This window comes from Neofelis nebulosa, chromosome 10, assembly GCF_028018385.1.
Source record: "Neofelis nebulosa isolate mNeoNeb1 chromosome 10, mNeoNeb1.pri, whole genome shotgun sequence".
Lineage (NCBI taxonomy): Eukaryota > Metazoa > Chordata > Mammalia > Carnivora > Felidae > Neofelis > Neofelis nebulosa.
In genome coordinates, this window is record NC_080791.1 from 54582054 (window position 1) to 54597279 (window position 15226).

General features: G+C 35.6%; 1 protein-coding gene across 4 annotated transcripts in view; it reads left to right on the forward strand.

Annotated features, from left to right (window-relative positions):
- The window catches only part of RSF1 (remodeling and spacing factor 1), a 161520-nt gene that overhangs the window by 126589 nt on the left and 19705 nt on the right, over positions 1-15226 (forward strand). For all 4 annotated transcript variants that reach the window (XM_058687660.1, XM_058687661.1, XM_058687663.1 and 1 more), the window contains exons 8-11: positions 4076-4180; positions 5402-5481; positions 10458-10512; positions 11846-11955. In XM_058687660.1, coding sequence (XP_058543643.1) covers positions 4076-4180; positions 5402-5481; positions 10458-10512; positions 11846-11955 — 350 coding nt within the window. The remainder of the gene's footprint in view (positions 1-4075; positions 4181-5401; positions 5482-10457; positions 10513-11845; positions 11956-15226) is intronic.

Sequence of the window (15226 nt, forward strand, 5' to 3'; positions counted from 1 at the left end):
AGCAATTAAGAAGATAAATTATAGACCATATATATTCAGAAGAATAGTGAGATTTACATGGTACTTTCTTACCCAGGAAGTTCTTCAAAGATAGCCTAAATCAGGAAAACCAGTTCCTAACCTGTTTATATATTTTTTGCAGTTCATAAGTGCTTTCTAGAGAGCCTGTTGAAGAAACACTCTTGTAAATGAATGCCCCATTCTATACAACCAGCCTTTTTTTTTTTTTTTAATAGATCTGACTTGAGAGGCAATTTCCAACTACTAAGTAGAAAGAAAAGTAAAGAAAGATGGTTCCACGTAGGTAGAATTTTGTGTAGCAGAAACTTTTTGGAATCCATTAAAGTTTGGAAAATTCATCCGAGGTAGTTCTCCAAGACTCTTTTTCCTAGAAAGCTCTGTGGGGTAATGGGAAAAGCATTGGAGCAGGACACACTTGGATGGAGGTCCTGCTTTCACCCTTTATTAGGTGCTCTAGTTTGTATCTTAATTTCTTTGTTATAAAATGAAAATAATACCACATACTTCTTTTGAGGGCTGTTTTTAGTAAGTTATGTAAAGTTGACCTACCACAATTCCTGACCTCTAGTATGTGCTAGTTTAAAGTTATTTGTGGTTTACTTGTTCTTTTCTTCCTTGATGTTAAAATCGTACCTGGAAATTAAATGTATCAATGATGTTTATCATATCCCCGCAGTTTCAGAGAATTCAAGTAAAAGATAAAACTTAGAACCAGAGAATGACTTTAGCTCTGAGAAGAATATATGTTGAAATTATGCTGAAAAGACCCTTCCAAGAATTTTTATGATCATCAGGCTGTGAAAATTAGGTCAAGATTTTTGTGTGAAGCCAAGAAGAGATTTGCGATAGTGGTTTTTTTCTGCTCTCCAAATGAAAAACTAACACGTGTGTTTTTTCCTGGCCATTTCTGTATCTTTTTAAAATAAGAGAGTGCACTTTAACTGAGGCAGCAATAGATGTCAACAACAAAAGGGGTGTGAGGAAATGAGACGTAAAATGAGGTGAGCAGAGATGATACTGAGGAGATGGAGAAGTTGCACCCTCCTTGGAATACACACAGGACTTTCATTTATTTCGTTATTTTAATGACTGCTCTGAAAATCCCGTTGCTGGTTACTGTGCTAAAAAGGAATGACATTGGAAACTGAAGATCCAAATGTGGATTTCTTGTGCCCAGTGTTTAAGAATAATCATCAAATGGGGCGCCTGGGTGGCTCAGTCGGTTGAGCGGCCGACTTCGGCTCAGGTCATGATCTCGCGGTCCGTGAGTTTGAGCCCTGCGTCGGGCTCTGGGCTGACAGCTCAGAGCCTGGAGCCTGTTTCAGATTCTGTGTCTCCCTCTCTCTGACCCTCCCCCGTTCATGCTCTGTCTCTCTCTGTCTCAAAAATAAATAAACGTTAAAAAAAAATTAAAAAAAAAAAAGAATAATCATCAAATCAAAATGTCAAGCAACAACTATATGTTATGTGGTAGAGAAATGATTCTGAATTAGAAAGACATGGTCCCTGTCCTGACTGAGCTTACAGCAGAAAAATAAATTCATTTATAAGTATAGAACTCTATGGGGTGTTCCAGATGTTTTAGTCAAAGTAAATGCATTATTCCTGAGGCTTGGAAACCTTACCTAGTAGTTTATTTTAATGGAATTTTATATTTATTGCAGAATAGAGACAAACATCATTTTTAAAAAGTTGCATTCCAAAAGTTTACTTTTAATTTTGTTATTTAAAATTTAGATTATGTTTTATCTTGGAAACAATGTGATAAATGAAATCAGGTGCCCAGGTTAGTCCACATATGCCTGTGTGATCAGTCAGTCATATAACTCAAGTGTAACACTAACATGACTTAGTATGGAATTCTGGGTATTGGCAGCAAATGGTGATGATGCATTGTATGGAGAAAGGGAAAGATAGTTTTTCACTTCTAAATCGTTGCACATGGAGGCACATCCCACCACCCTCCTCTACCCTCCATGGTTCGTGTGAGCAGTTTAGAAAATGCTTTACGTATATACTACAGTTAAACACATAAATGAAGTATAGAGAATTGGAGCCAGCTTTCTCAGTGTCAGAGAAAAGAAGTTAAGAGATAAGCAAGCACAAAGGCTAGAATGAGCCCTGTGGTTCTGGCTTAGAATTGGAGATACTAGTATGAACTGATGTTTGTTTATTTTAATATAGATACCTGTGTATGCATAGGTTGCTATACATACGTCTGCTTCCTAGCTCTGTCCTCTGAGAGAGCTTAGAAGTGGTCATACCTAGTATCATAGCATTCAGTACCTAGATGGTGGTTTCTAAATACCATTCTCCAATCATGGAACCAGGGCTTCTAGGAGAAATGGCTAGTTCAAAGGCTTGGGCAGGGAAAATATAAGGTGTGCCTGGACCATCCTGTCCTGAAGTGTCAGAGAGTAAAAAAGTGCTTTCAAAGAAAAGATGCAAATGAGTGTTAAGGACACAGGAGCCTACCTGGAAAAACTCCCAGTGTGTCTGTGGCTGGGGCAACTTGAACAATAAATTAATAGTTTAGGTTCTAGCCTAAAGAAAATAAATCTTCATTAGTTAATCCTGATATAAAGAAGTGATTGAAAAACAAATAAATGGAAGGAGAAGGGCATATTTTCTTCACAGAATTTCAAATAGTAGGCGGCGTGGAAATAGCGAATCATCATTAGAACACCACCGTAACAGCTGTTGTAAGCAATAATTGTAGCACTGATGAGTGCTAAAATTAGTGGGTGAAATTTATTAATTACTGTGGTTGATTTTAGCTTATATCTCCAAATTCTTTGATACTCCTCCCTCTAGAAAGTGGAGCTTAATTCTCCTCCCCTTGAATGTGGGCTGGACTTGTCCTTTCTAATGAGAATAGGTATGGAAAGTGAAAAGCAGTAACTTTACAGTGATGAAAACCAACAGATACTATCATAATCAAGTAATCAAGGTTAATATTACTACTAATAAGTCATAGTGGTGTCATGTACTCCCAGATATGATGCAGTGAGCAGGGCACTTCACCTCTGTTGAATTCTTCTCCAAAACGCATAACCTCAGTCTAATCAAGAGAAGACTTCAGACAAACCCAAAATGAGGGGCAGTCTACATAATATCTGACTAGTACTCTTCAAAATTGTCAAAGTCATGGAAAACAGAAAGACCAAGTTATTACAGATCAGAGGAGATTGAGAAAACATGGTTAAATGGGATATAATATCCTGGATTTTTCTGGAATCAGAAAAAGGACATTAGTGGAAAAGCTGGTGAAATCTGAATATGGTTTATTGGTTAAATGTACTGATGTTAATTTCTTAATTTTGATAAATGTCCCATGGCTATGTAAGATGTTAACATGAATGGAAGCAGGATAAAAGATTTATGAAAACTCTACTGTCTTTGCAACTCTTCTGTAAATCTAAAATTATTTAAAAATAAGGTTTTTTTAAGTTAAACATTCCTGAGTGTACGTTTCAAGTTTTAGAGAATTGGTCATCTTAAACTCTGATAACATAAAGTGACAACTTAAGGCTAATTATTAGCCTTTGCTTGCGAACATGATGGCCCTTAAGTATAGCTTCATTCCTTATACCTTCATCCCTTTCTTATTTGAATTGACATGATAAAAAGAATCATGTTTCTTACAGACCAGCAATTGAAATGCTATTTAAAGTGGGATTTATGTGTATTTTTAAAATCTTCTGTGTGGTAGGGAAGTTTATGATCCTTGAGCTATAAAACTTTATTATAAAAAGAATATATTATTATAGCCCTTGAGGAACACTAAAAAAGGATTATAACTCTAGTTCAGAAGAATTTGTAATTTTTCACCAAATTTTGCAGGTCAGCGTTTTGTAAATGATTTTATTTTACTTTTTAAAAAACTGACATGTTAGGTCCCTCATTACAGAGTTTTTTAGTTTTAGGCAAATAAAGATACTTTGGTATAGCATATTTCTTAGTACAGTTCTAAAAAATATTGAAATGTCTTTAACTTCAGAATCATTGAATTTTAGTTACAGTTAGGTTGACATTAACCTGTGGTTTATTTCAGATTCTTCTGTGTGACTCTTGTGACAGTGGATACCACACTGCCTGCCTTCGCCCTCCTCTGATGATCATCCCTGATGGAGAATGGTTCTGCCCGCCTTGCCAACATGTATGACCCAGCATAGCTTTGTTTGTAGTCTTCAGTTTTATAGTCCAATTAATGAGACTTCTTGACAGCCACTAAACATTTTTAATCTTCGAAGCAATTTCTAAATATTATTTATCTTTTGTTTGAAGTTCTGTGAATTTTGAGACTATTGGAAAACTACCTTTTATTAATATCTTTTAAACCTTTTTTTTTTTTACTCCCAGAGCATTTATTTCTCAAGGACCTCTAATTTTTATAAAATTATAATCTCTTAATTTTTTCACACTTGTTAACAGGCAAAAATGGCCCCAAGTTAAAATGATTTGTGAGGGAAGAAATAAGTTTCTTCCTGTTCTTGTTTCATCCTCTTTTCCATTTCTACCTACCTCCTTCTTGTCAGTTTTATGGATGGTATTATGAATTATGTAGCACTATGATGCTACTATGAATAGAAACATGGATTATATTTCTCTTCTATCTTGACTCAGGTAAATTTCTTTTGAAAGCTGAAGAATAGGTTCTTTTTATGCCACCATACCCAAGGGGTCTCTCTCTTACAAGTCCAGTCTCATTTCACTTTAGAAATGATGGGCATTATCGCATTTCCCAGTAAAGTGGACTTCCTTGGCTTAACATAGCTTTATCAGTTACATTCTTCAGCTCTTTTTTGACCCAGTAACCATGTGGCATGGTTTTGTAATTTTTTGACATCCGCTTTTGAAAAATAGTGATTGGCACCATTATATTATATTTTATGTAGAACTTTCTCCCTTAAAAATGTTGTGGGGTTTTTAAAACGTTTTAATCACTATCATGTAAGCATGTGGAGCCAAATGCTATTTTAAACATTCATTACTACCAGCTAGATAGGCATAGGATGTATTTCTTGATGAGGCTTTAAGTTTCCCTAACATGTGCATTACTTCAGAGATAACTGTGCCCATCTTTAGTACAGTGGAGGCCAGGGCACCTCTTGATTTAATTAAACAGAAGGAGCATCTCAGTGTTTCCTTACTCTGTGGCCCCTTATCGGCTCTCATAATAGCACAGTATCCATGACCTAACTAAAATTCAAGGGATAAATGATTGTGGAAAGGTGTTAAAAATGACATTCCTGGGGGCTCCTGGCTGGCTTAGTTGGTAGAGCATATGACCCTTGATCATGAGTTCAAGCTTCGCATTGGGCATAGAGCTTACTTTAAAAATAATAATAATAGTAACACTTATGTTTTGCTCTTCCAGAAACTACTGTGTGAGAAATTAGAAGAACAGTTGCAGGATTTGGATGTGGCCTTAAAGAAGAAGGAGCGTGCTGAACGCAGGTATTGTGAAATGTGTGTTAACGTTTTACTTGGGAATTTGATAGCAAAATTGTCTTCCAGTACAGGTTAATATATCTTTCTAAAGCAGGAATTGGCAAACTGTGACCTGTAGGTCAAATTTGGCGTGCTTCTTGTTTTTATACTGCCTACTAAGAATTTTATTTTTCATTTTTAAATGATTGGGAAAAAAATCAAAACAAGAATCTTATTTCATGACACATGAAAATGATACAGTCTGAATTCATGGTCCAGAAAAAAAGTGTTATTGGAACACAGCCATGTTCATTTGTTTATATATTGCCTGTTGCTGCTTTTGCACTATAGCAGCACAGTTGACTAGTTGCAACAGAGACCATATGACCTGCCACGCCTAATTTATTATCTGTCCTTTTACAGGAAAAGTTTGCCCACTCTTGATCTAAAACATTTATCAAAACCTACTCTGAATAAATATTGGCCCAATTATTGTGGAGGATATGTACCTTACTCAGTATGTAGTGAGTACAAGAAGATTCTAAGAACTGGTCTAGTTACCCATGTCATCTCTTTGGTGGGCGGAATTAATACCGGTGAGATAAAGAGCATTTAAATGCTGAACTATGTCATAAGAGTCATAACTTACAGTCATAAGAAATGCCTCCCTTTTCGATATACCACTGCAATGTCGTCTTAAAGCAGTTGGAGAATGCTTCTTGGAGGAGGTAAGAATGGAGTTGAACCCAATCTTTAAAAGGGGGCTCAAAATCAAGACAGTAAGTTTATGTTTATTTATATTTATGTGTACCTTCTTTGATTAATCTATTGCTAAACAGTTTTTCATGCCTACTGTGTACCAAACTGAAGAGAAAAGGTGAGTGAGCCAAACTCTCCTTAGATGGAGCTCAGCTCTGTCAGAATACAGACATTGGAGCCAGTGATACAGTAAAGTAGATCAAGGTATATTCCGAGCAATACAAGAACACTGTGGAGGGGCATTTTAGTTGGGTTAGGGATTTGGGTTATCGGGCAAGTCCTTGGAAGGTAACTTAGGGTTGGACATGCAGAGAAAGGTATTTCAGGCAAAGAACCAAATGCAAGCAAGGACAAAGTATGAACATGAGAGTGGGAGAGTGGTAGGAGATGAAGCTATAAAAGTGGGTTGAGGCTGAACTGTGAACTGTTTGGCCTATTTGAGTAGGGAATTTGAATTCTTCCTTATAGGTGGTAAGAGAGCCATCAAGGAGAGATAAGTATGATCAGATTTTTATTTCAGAAAAAATGCCCTGGTAACACTAAGAAGAAGGAATTAAGGTCTATACTGTTGCAGTAGAGACTAGGAGAGCCAGTGAGGCCTGAACTGGGGCATTCATTATGCAAGAAAGTGGGTGTGTTCAAGAGAATCTTCCGAAAATTAAGCAGTAGGATTTGATGCCCATTCGTACTTAGTATGAGAAAATCTAAGCAATGTCTCCTGGTTGGTCTTATTACCTTCATTTGCTGCTGCTGTAACTTTTACCTGCTATCTCACAGTCTTCCCCCCAAAGTGTAGCTTGCTTTATAAAGGCAGTCAGCTAGCTCATTTGATAATCCACAGACTTTACTCTGCAGACTGTGCACTCTGTGCGTTCAGCCTCTAGATCCTGTTTTTGTCCTTACTAGTCAGCTTGAGGTCTCTGGTTTATAATGGATGCTACTTGGTTTAAAGACAAAATTAGTCTCTAAAGTTAACTAGGAGATTAAAGTACCTCATTGTTTAAAATCAGTTTTCTAAATGCCTTTGTATTTAGAAACTGGGTAATAGTCCTATGTATAATTATTAGGACTCTTTTGATATTCAGAGTTGTCCCTGTTTTTATTTTTGACACTGGAAAAAAATCTAACTTAAGGATGCTTCAAATTAAATCATAATAAAAATTAGGCATTTTCTTTATTCTTTTTGAAGTCTGCCTGCCCTGCTGAGAAATGAGCAGTTTTCTCGTGTCCTGAAGCTGATTTGACTCAGCAAGGCAGATAATTAATAGGTTCAGACCTTAAGGGCTTGGAAAAAAATATATTCTCTAAACATCAAGTCTGTAAACCACCTAAGAATTTGTCTGATACTCAGATTAATTATATCTGCTTGTTTTTTTGGAGACTTATGATGCTTATGCCTTTTATATTTGGAAAGACTGGTTAAATATTTTGGACTGTTGCCTCATATACTATAAAGTATACTGTTGCAATTAAGGAATATTTAAAAATTTTAAATTTTAGAAATTTATGTTCAAATATGCCACAGTATTTGTTCACACTAGTGGTCTGTCATTTACTAACTCATTTGCTTTCTCTTCTACCTTTGATAGTCCTCTTTACTTAAATGTCATCCTTTAAGAGGACATCTATAATTGTGGCTTTGGATCACACACTAAATCCTTTTTGAGATTGGATCACAGAAAGGATCCAGGAGACCTGTTACAAGGAGACCAGTCTGGCACAAAGCCAGTTAACTGAATTAATTGCTGTTATTTTTTAATTCTCCCTAATAATCTGGGTAAAAAAGTTTTCCTTATACCTCCTAATGTACATGCTTCCTGATGTATATGAATCTTAGGGGCTCTAAACAGCAAAATATTTATATTTCTAAAGTAACTAATATATTAAGTATAAATTCCGGGTGACTTCATCTGTTTTTAAAAATGAGCATTTCTATTCATCCTTTTTAAAATGTGTGAAATAATTTCTAGAAACTTCGAGCCTAGCACAAGGGCATCTTTCCCCTTGTTCATTCATTTATTCAACATTTAGTGAGCACTTACTTTATGCCAGGCAATGTAAGCAACATGAAGTATATTATGTGGCCTTTATCTTAAAGGGCTCTAAAGTATGGTGAAAAAGATGGATTTGTCAGTGAGTAATTAGTGACTAGCTAGCGGCGGTCTACAGAGCTGGAGCTGTGATGCTCCGTGAAATTTGATGTTTCTCAGAAGTTCCTCCAACTGGTTTGTAAACATCCCTTCCAGACCTTGGTGCCAGAAATTATTTGGGAATTCAAATAGCTCTGTACTTTCACAGTACTTTTACTAGTGTTCACTAGCAAGAGAGTTGGATTTAATCAGGGTTGGAATTTTCCAGGTAATGTAACAGAGGGAAGGAGAGAAAGAGACAAGGAATTTGAAAGTGTATGCAAAGGAGTATTTATATTGATGGACCGTGGAGTCTAAGCCAGGTAAGAGGGCAAGTAAGGACATAAGGGAGTCATGGACAGTGAAAAGACGCTAGGGTCAATGTATAGACGTCCCACTGGAGTCAGGGAATTGTTGAAATCAGTGTACCAGAGGGAGTGAGCGGGAAAGGGAGCCAGTAGAAGTCAGAGAATAGATTCCCTGAACCTGAAATTTTAGGAGGGGTGTGGTTATTTGTAATGATGAGGCCTGGGCCCAATATGATCTTTGCGCTAGGTGGTGGTGAGATGGAATGGAAGATGTATCTTTCTGTAAGACTAATGAGCAAGAGAATGCTGTTATGAGAAATCATACCTACCTTCAAGATCCTACTCATGAACACCTATTTAAAGCCTCAACTTCCTCAGCTCTTCAAACAAGTTATTCTTTTTTCATGTTTCCATTATACCTATTAGTAATGAGCTACAGTCAGTTGTTAAATAATTGTGAGGACAAGAACCATGTATTATTTACCTTTAGGATTCCCAAGCCTGAAACAAATCATTACCTAATATGGTGGATGTGAACTAAATGTTTTTCAGCTGGGTTGAGGAGATAATAATAATTAAGTGAAAGTAGATTTTTAGGTATAAAAGAGGAAACTGCTACAACAGTAAACTTGGTCAGTTTAAGGACGGATAAAGGTTGAACATATTTAGTATGAAAGAGGAAACTGATAAAATAGTAAACTTGGTTAGTTTAAGGACAGATATGTGTTGAACATATTTAGTACAGAGAACTCAAGTTCTGACTTACCCATGAAGCCTTCCCTGTTAATTTCAGCTAGTATTGTTCTTGCCTTTCCTAGTTTTTAATTCATTAACTGTACTATTTTTTATTAGGTTTTGATTAAAATAACTTTATCATTTTCTTACCTGCCAATTTTACTGAATGGCTTTATAACCCATCTCAAAAAGACTGTAAGATTCTTGTTACCAGAGCCAAGAGGTCAATATAAGCTGTGTTCTAAAGGACCCAGGTGACTGGATGATTAATACCCTTCTATAAGGGACATCATCACAAATAAAAGGAGGAGGAGTGGTCACTATTTTCTTTCAGTTCAACATACATATAACACCTCGTCTGTTCTTGGTGAATTGAATTAACTTTGAGAGAACCAATTTATTATGTAAAATTTGTTGAATTAAAATCAAAAAAGGTTTGTTTCTTTGAAAAGAAACTATGGAGATCTCGTTAGTGTTCTAAATCCACATTTTCTGGAGAAGTGTTAACTGGCTCTAAAAATAATCTTCATTGGAGCAAGTAGGGTGCAGAGCCATGTGGCTGCATTGCCTTTGTTCCTCCTCTTTAAAAGATTGGTCTTGGTATCATTCACTGGGACCTTGACATGGTTCTATTGTATAGAATTCTTTTTATATGTATATATATACTGTATTTATTACCATGAGATGATAGCTGTATGTACACATATATGAAAACTTCCAGCATAACAAAGATCTAGTTTGTCCAGTGTTGACTGTCTAATCACTTTATCAGTGAGTCTCTTCATGAAGTTTCCTTGTCTATTTCAGTTTGCAGGTTTTATTTTATCAGTATAATTACTTATAAGGCTACAATTTTCAGCTACATCTTTTTACAATTTTTACCATTAGAAAGTTGTGTGCCTCCCACAGATAGCAATACGATAAGCTTTATAGACAGTAGCTAATGTCTGTGACCTAGCCTCTGCTATTACCATGAAATCAAAATTTTAGTAGTCTGTGTTAATAATGTTTTCCTAACAATTTTATTTTTAGCAAATCTCATTTTGCATGCATTTTTGTTTTTCATTTAAAGGAAAGAACGTTTGGTGTATGTGGGTATCAGTATTGAGAACATCATTCCTCCACAAGTAAGTTTCTGGTTTGCAGTATTTTTTAAAGAAGAGACTACCATAATTGTTCTAAAATTAACCCACTGTGTGTACTGTGAGTAGTTTTAAATATATAGTGTACCTATCTTATTAAAAATAAAATTTAAGACCTTAAATCACCTGTATTTTCCTTCATGATAAAAATTACATATATACTGGGATGCCTGGATGGCTCATTCAGTAGAGGGGGTGACTCTGGATCCTCAGGGTCGTGAGTTTGACCCCTATGATGGGTGTAGAGTTTACTTAAATACTACTACTACTACTACTACAATTAAATATATACTGATAGCTCCAAAATGTATTACCGTCCAAATCAGATTTATATAACTCACCCCAGTAGGCTCTATATTCTCCTTTCCTCCTGTTTTTTTTTAAAGCCCTGTGTTGGGTAATTTGTTTTTAGCTTCTTTATGTGTTATTTATATAAAGTGACAAAAGAATAGTTCAGGGTTTTTAATTCTGTGCTTTAGGGGTTGGTTATTAGAAACTTCAATGTTTGTTCTTAACCGATGGTTTCTTTGGAGGGTTATTGTTTTGCATTTATTGGTCTAATTTATAATTACGGATGTCTCATGAGTGAAAGTACATGTAACATGGTTTTCATTTCAAATGAAGAAATGTTCTTAATTTCATACATTATTTAGTTTGGGCTTAATTAAATCACACACTTAAGTAAGTGGTCTTGGTTAGTTACTGTCCTTCAGCACCATGCTTCTTTTTTTTATAAATCCATTATTTTGTTGATTCAGCATACTTAGTGAATATCTTACATGTGTTAAATTATTGGTTAAAAAATTATCATTGGAGGGCAGCCTTGATGACTCAGTTGGTTGAGCATCCAACTTCAGCTCACATCGTGATCTCACAGTTGGTGAGTTTTAGGCCCCACATCAGGCTCACTGCTATCAGCACAGAGCCTGCTCCGGATCCTCTGTCCCCCCTCTCTCTCTTTCCCTCCCCTGTTTGCTCGCTCTCTCTCTCTCTCTCTCTCTCTCTCTGTCTCAAAAATAAATAAACATTAAAAAATTTATCAGTGGGGAAACTTCATCATGGTTGTTTTAAAAGAGGTAATTGTAAAATCACAGAAACATAAGAATTTTAATACAGAAGTGCTTCAGCCTTTGATCACCAATATTCTTTTTAATCTCTCTACTTAGCGTTTCTGTGTGTATTCAGTTTTGGGCAGGGGATCACCTCATTTTTTCACATCTTTTACATGTGCTGTCTAAACAGACATTAGAAAACTATTAATTTCAAGTAACTTTCTGTCCTAATAACCTACATATTTATTATCATATTTTTAAACCAGGAGCCAGATTTTTCTGAAGATCATGAAGAAAAGAAAAAAGATTCAAAAAAATCCAAAGCAAACTTGCTTGAAAGGCGGTCAACAAGAACACGGAAATGTATAAGTTATAGGTATGAAATATGTAGAAATGGTTATAATGAAAAAGTGTAAAATGTTTTTTAAATTATACAACATGGCCCAAAAGTATCTGCTTTTCCCCATCATAATGGCCATTAGTAGTTGTATATATGTTACTTAATGTCTTTAGAATCATACAGCTTAAGAGCAGCCAGCATGATCTTTTCAAAATGTAAACTTGCTCATGTCATCCTCTTCTGCTTTGTCAAATTTCTATAGCTCTTGGAGTAAGGATTGATGCCTTTACAAGGCCCCTAAAGGCACTGCATAGCCCACTCTGTGCTTAGCTTTTTGGTTCCATCTCATCCACATTTTTCCTTACTCTGTCAATATCAGCCACAGTCTTCTTTCAGCTCCTTTGCATATGCTATTTATTGTACCTAAGACCTCCCTCCTGTTTTTGCTTGTTAACCTTCTCTTAATCAAATCTATTATATGCCCTAGGGGCGCCTGGGTGGCGCAGTCGGTTAAGCGTCCGACTTCAGCCAGGTCACGATCTCGCGGTCCGTGAGTTCGAGCCCCGCGTCAGGCTCTGGGCCGATGGCTCGGAGCCTGGAGCCTGTTTCCGATTCTGTGTCTCCCTCTCTCTCTGCCCCTCTCCCGTTCATGCTCTGTCTCTCTCTGTCCCAAAAATAAATAAAAAATGTTGAAAAAAAAAATTTTTTTTAAATAAAAAATAAAAAAAATAAAAAAATCTATTATATGCCCTCATAACAACCAGTTCTTCTTTTGAAAGCACTTATGATGATTGTAATGATTGTGATTTTAATTATTGAGTTAATATTTCTCTCCCCCATTGGACTATTGTTAGCATGAAGGTAAGGACCAATGTCTGTTTCACACATGCTTCTGCCTTTTACTGCTAGCATAGTGCCCCGAGTAGTAAGTGTTCCATAAATGCCTGTTGAAAGAATCAGTAAATATAATTTGGTTTACTGTCTGCCACCAGAAATATCAGAGAGGAAAGGAGGGAGACAGAGTTTTCCAAGGTCACTCTGTTAGTAGCTAAACCTACACTAAAATGTTGTCTTCTAAATGTCTGCTAGTCTAGTGTTCTTTCCACTTGTCTCACTAAAATAATAAGTAAGTTATATTCTAATAATTGTAGATCATTGTTTGACCTCTGGTCTCCTTAGATAACACCAAAAGAGTCTTTAACTTGAATAACTGGAGGTGAAAAACAAAATTGATTTCATGGAAGTTTGAGCTCGCTTCTTGTTTATGAACTTTTTCATCAGTGATCATGGAAGAGTTCCCATGTATTGTTTGCTGCTGTTGTTAATTGTTAAAGCTGTAAAATGCAGTGCAATCAGTAAATGTAAAATCCTTAATACATATGAGAATGGTACCCATCTTATTCTTTAAAAAACAAAAGCTTTGAAAAATAAAAAACACCAATTTATATGAAATCATTATAACTAATGAAATCACAGTCTACTGATGGGAAGGGCAAGCATAAAGTCAAGTTCTGCTGTAATCCAACATATGTTTTCCTAAAAATTATCATCCTGTGCAAAACACAATAAAAACCATAGGGATTATAGGAAATATGGAGGTAGGGCCACACTCAGAAATTTCAGTAGTGACACTTTTTTTTAAAGATGTGACTCTAATAAAAATGCAGTACCATTTGGCAGATGTTAAATAGTTAAGAACTAATATAAATACTGCACTAAATATGACATTTTATGCTGAAAAAGCTCTGGTTTGTCTGTGGAAGTGATTGGGGTGGGTTGCAATTTGTAAATTATTATGTGGTGGTAGAAGGAGAGTTCTTTGAAATCAACCAGAAAGTTGTAACACCAGACGCAGCTGGCTATAACTTATAACACACATCATGAGGTGAGGTTGCTGGTGGATATTTGAGGGTGTGTGTGTGTGTGTGTGTGTGTGTGTGTGTGTGTGGTGTGTGTTGTGTATGCCTGTGTGGCTAGGTGCACTTTTCTACATTTACCTAGTGTTTATCACAAATAAAATTACTTACAGGTATAAAATACACATTATGCTTGAATTGTTTCCTAATATATCAGTCATGTTATAACAATTTACATTTTCAGAACAAGCCTTCTAGCAGGACTATATTATCTTTCAACCTTGATGTTGCTAAAGGAAGCAGGGATTTACTCTTAGTATTGTGTCTTGGATATACACCCAGAAGTGAGATTGCTGGATAATCATATGGTGGTTCTCTTTTTGTTTTATTGGGGAACTGCTGTGATGTTTTCCATGGCAGCTGCGCCATTTTGCATTGCCACCAGCAGTGTATAGTGTTTCCAGGTTTTCCACATCCTTGCCAAGAGTTGTTGGCTTTGGGTTTTTTGTTTGTTTGTTTTTGGGGGTTTGTTTGTTGTTTTTGTTTTTGTTTTTGTTTTTGTTTTTGTTTTTGTTTTTGTTTTTGCTGGTGACTGTCCTAGCAGATGTGAGGCAGTATCTCATGATTTTGCTTTGCATTTTCCTAATGGTTGTTGGTGATCATCTTTTCATGTGCTTGGTAGGTGTTTGTATATCTCTTGTTATTTTTTACTTATTATTTCTGCTTCTTGGTACTTTTTAAAGAAATTTAACTGAGATGTATTAAGAGAGTCCTTCATATGCTTTCTCTTAATTTTAAGTTTTATTCTTCATATTTAAGCTCTAAATACACCTAGAATTTAATTTGTACATGGCACGCAATGGGATTATTGTTAGTATAAAATGCAAAGCACTTAGTAAAGTATTACCACAGAAAGAAGACAAAAAAGAATTTCATCACTATTATCATTTCATAATTATTTATCGGATTTTTATTGCTTCTAACAGAGAGGATAACATAAGAGTTAACTATAGGGAGCATTGGATTGGGGTACAGAAGGCTAAGACTATAGTTTCACTGTGCCATGTATTACCCATGTAACTTGGAATGGTCCAGTTCTCTAGGTCTTGGTTGATGGCGGATTAATGCAGATGATCCCTTCAGCTCTAAAATTGTATAACAGTAATATAGAAACTTATGATAAACTATATTCTTCAGCATAAAATGTATTATGTGATTCATTTAGTTCCCAAAAAGGTTTAAGGAAGGCATACAATCTTAGTGTAAGGAACAACTTTTTAAACATAGCACCAAACATAGAAACAATAATGGAAAGGATATTTGGTTATATGAAAGTTAAGAAAGACTCAGACAAAAGCATTTACTTCTAAAATATTTTCTTCTACTTTTTTAATTTTTAATGTTTCAATTTTTTATTTAAATTCCAGTCAGTTAACATATAGTGTAATAAT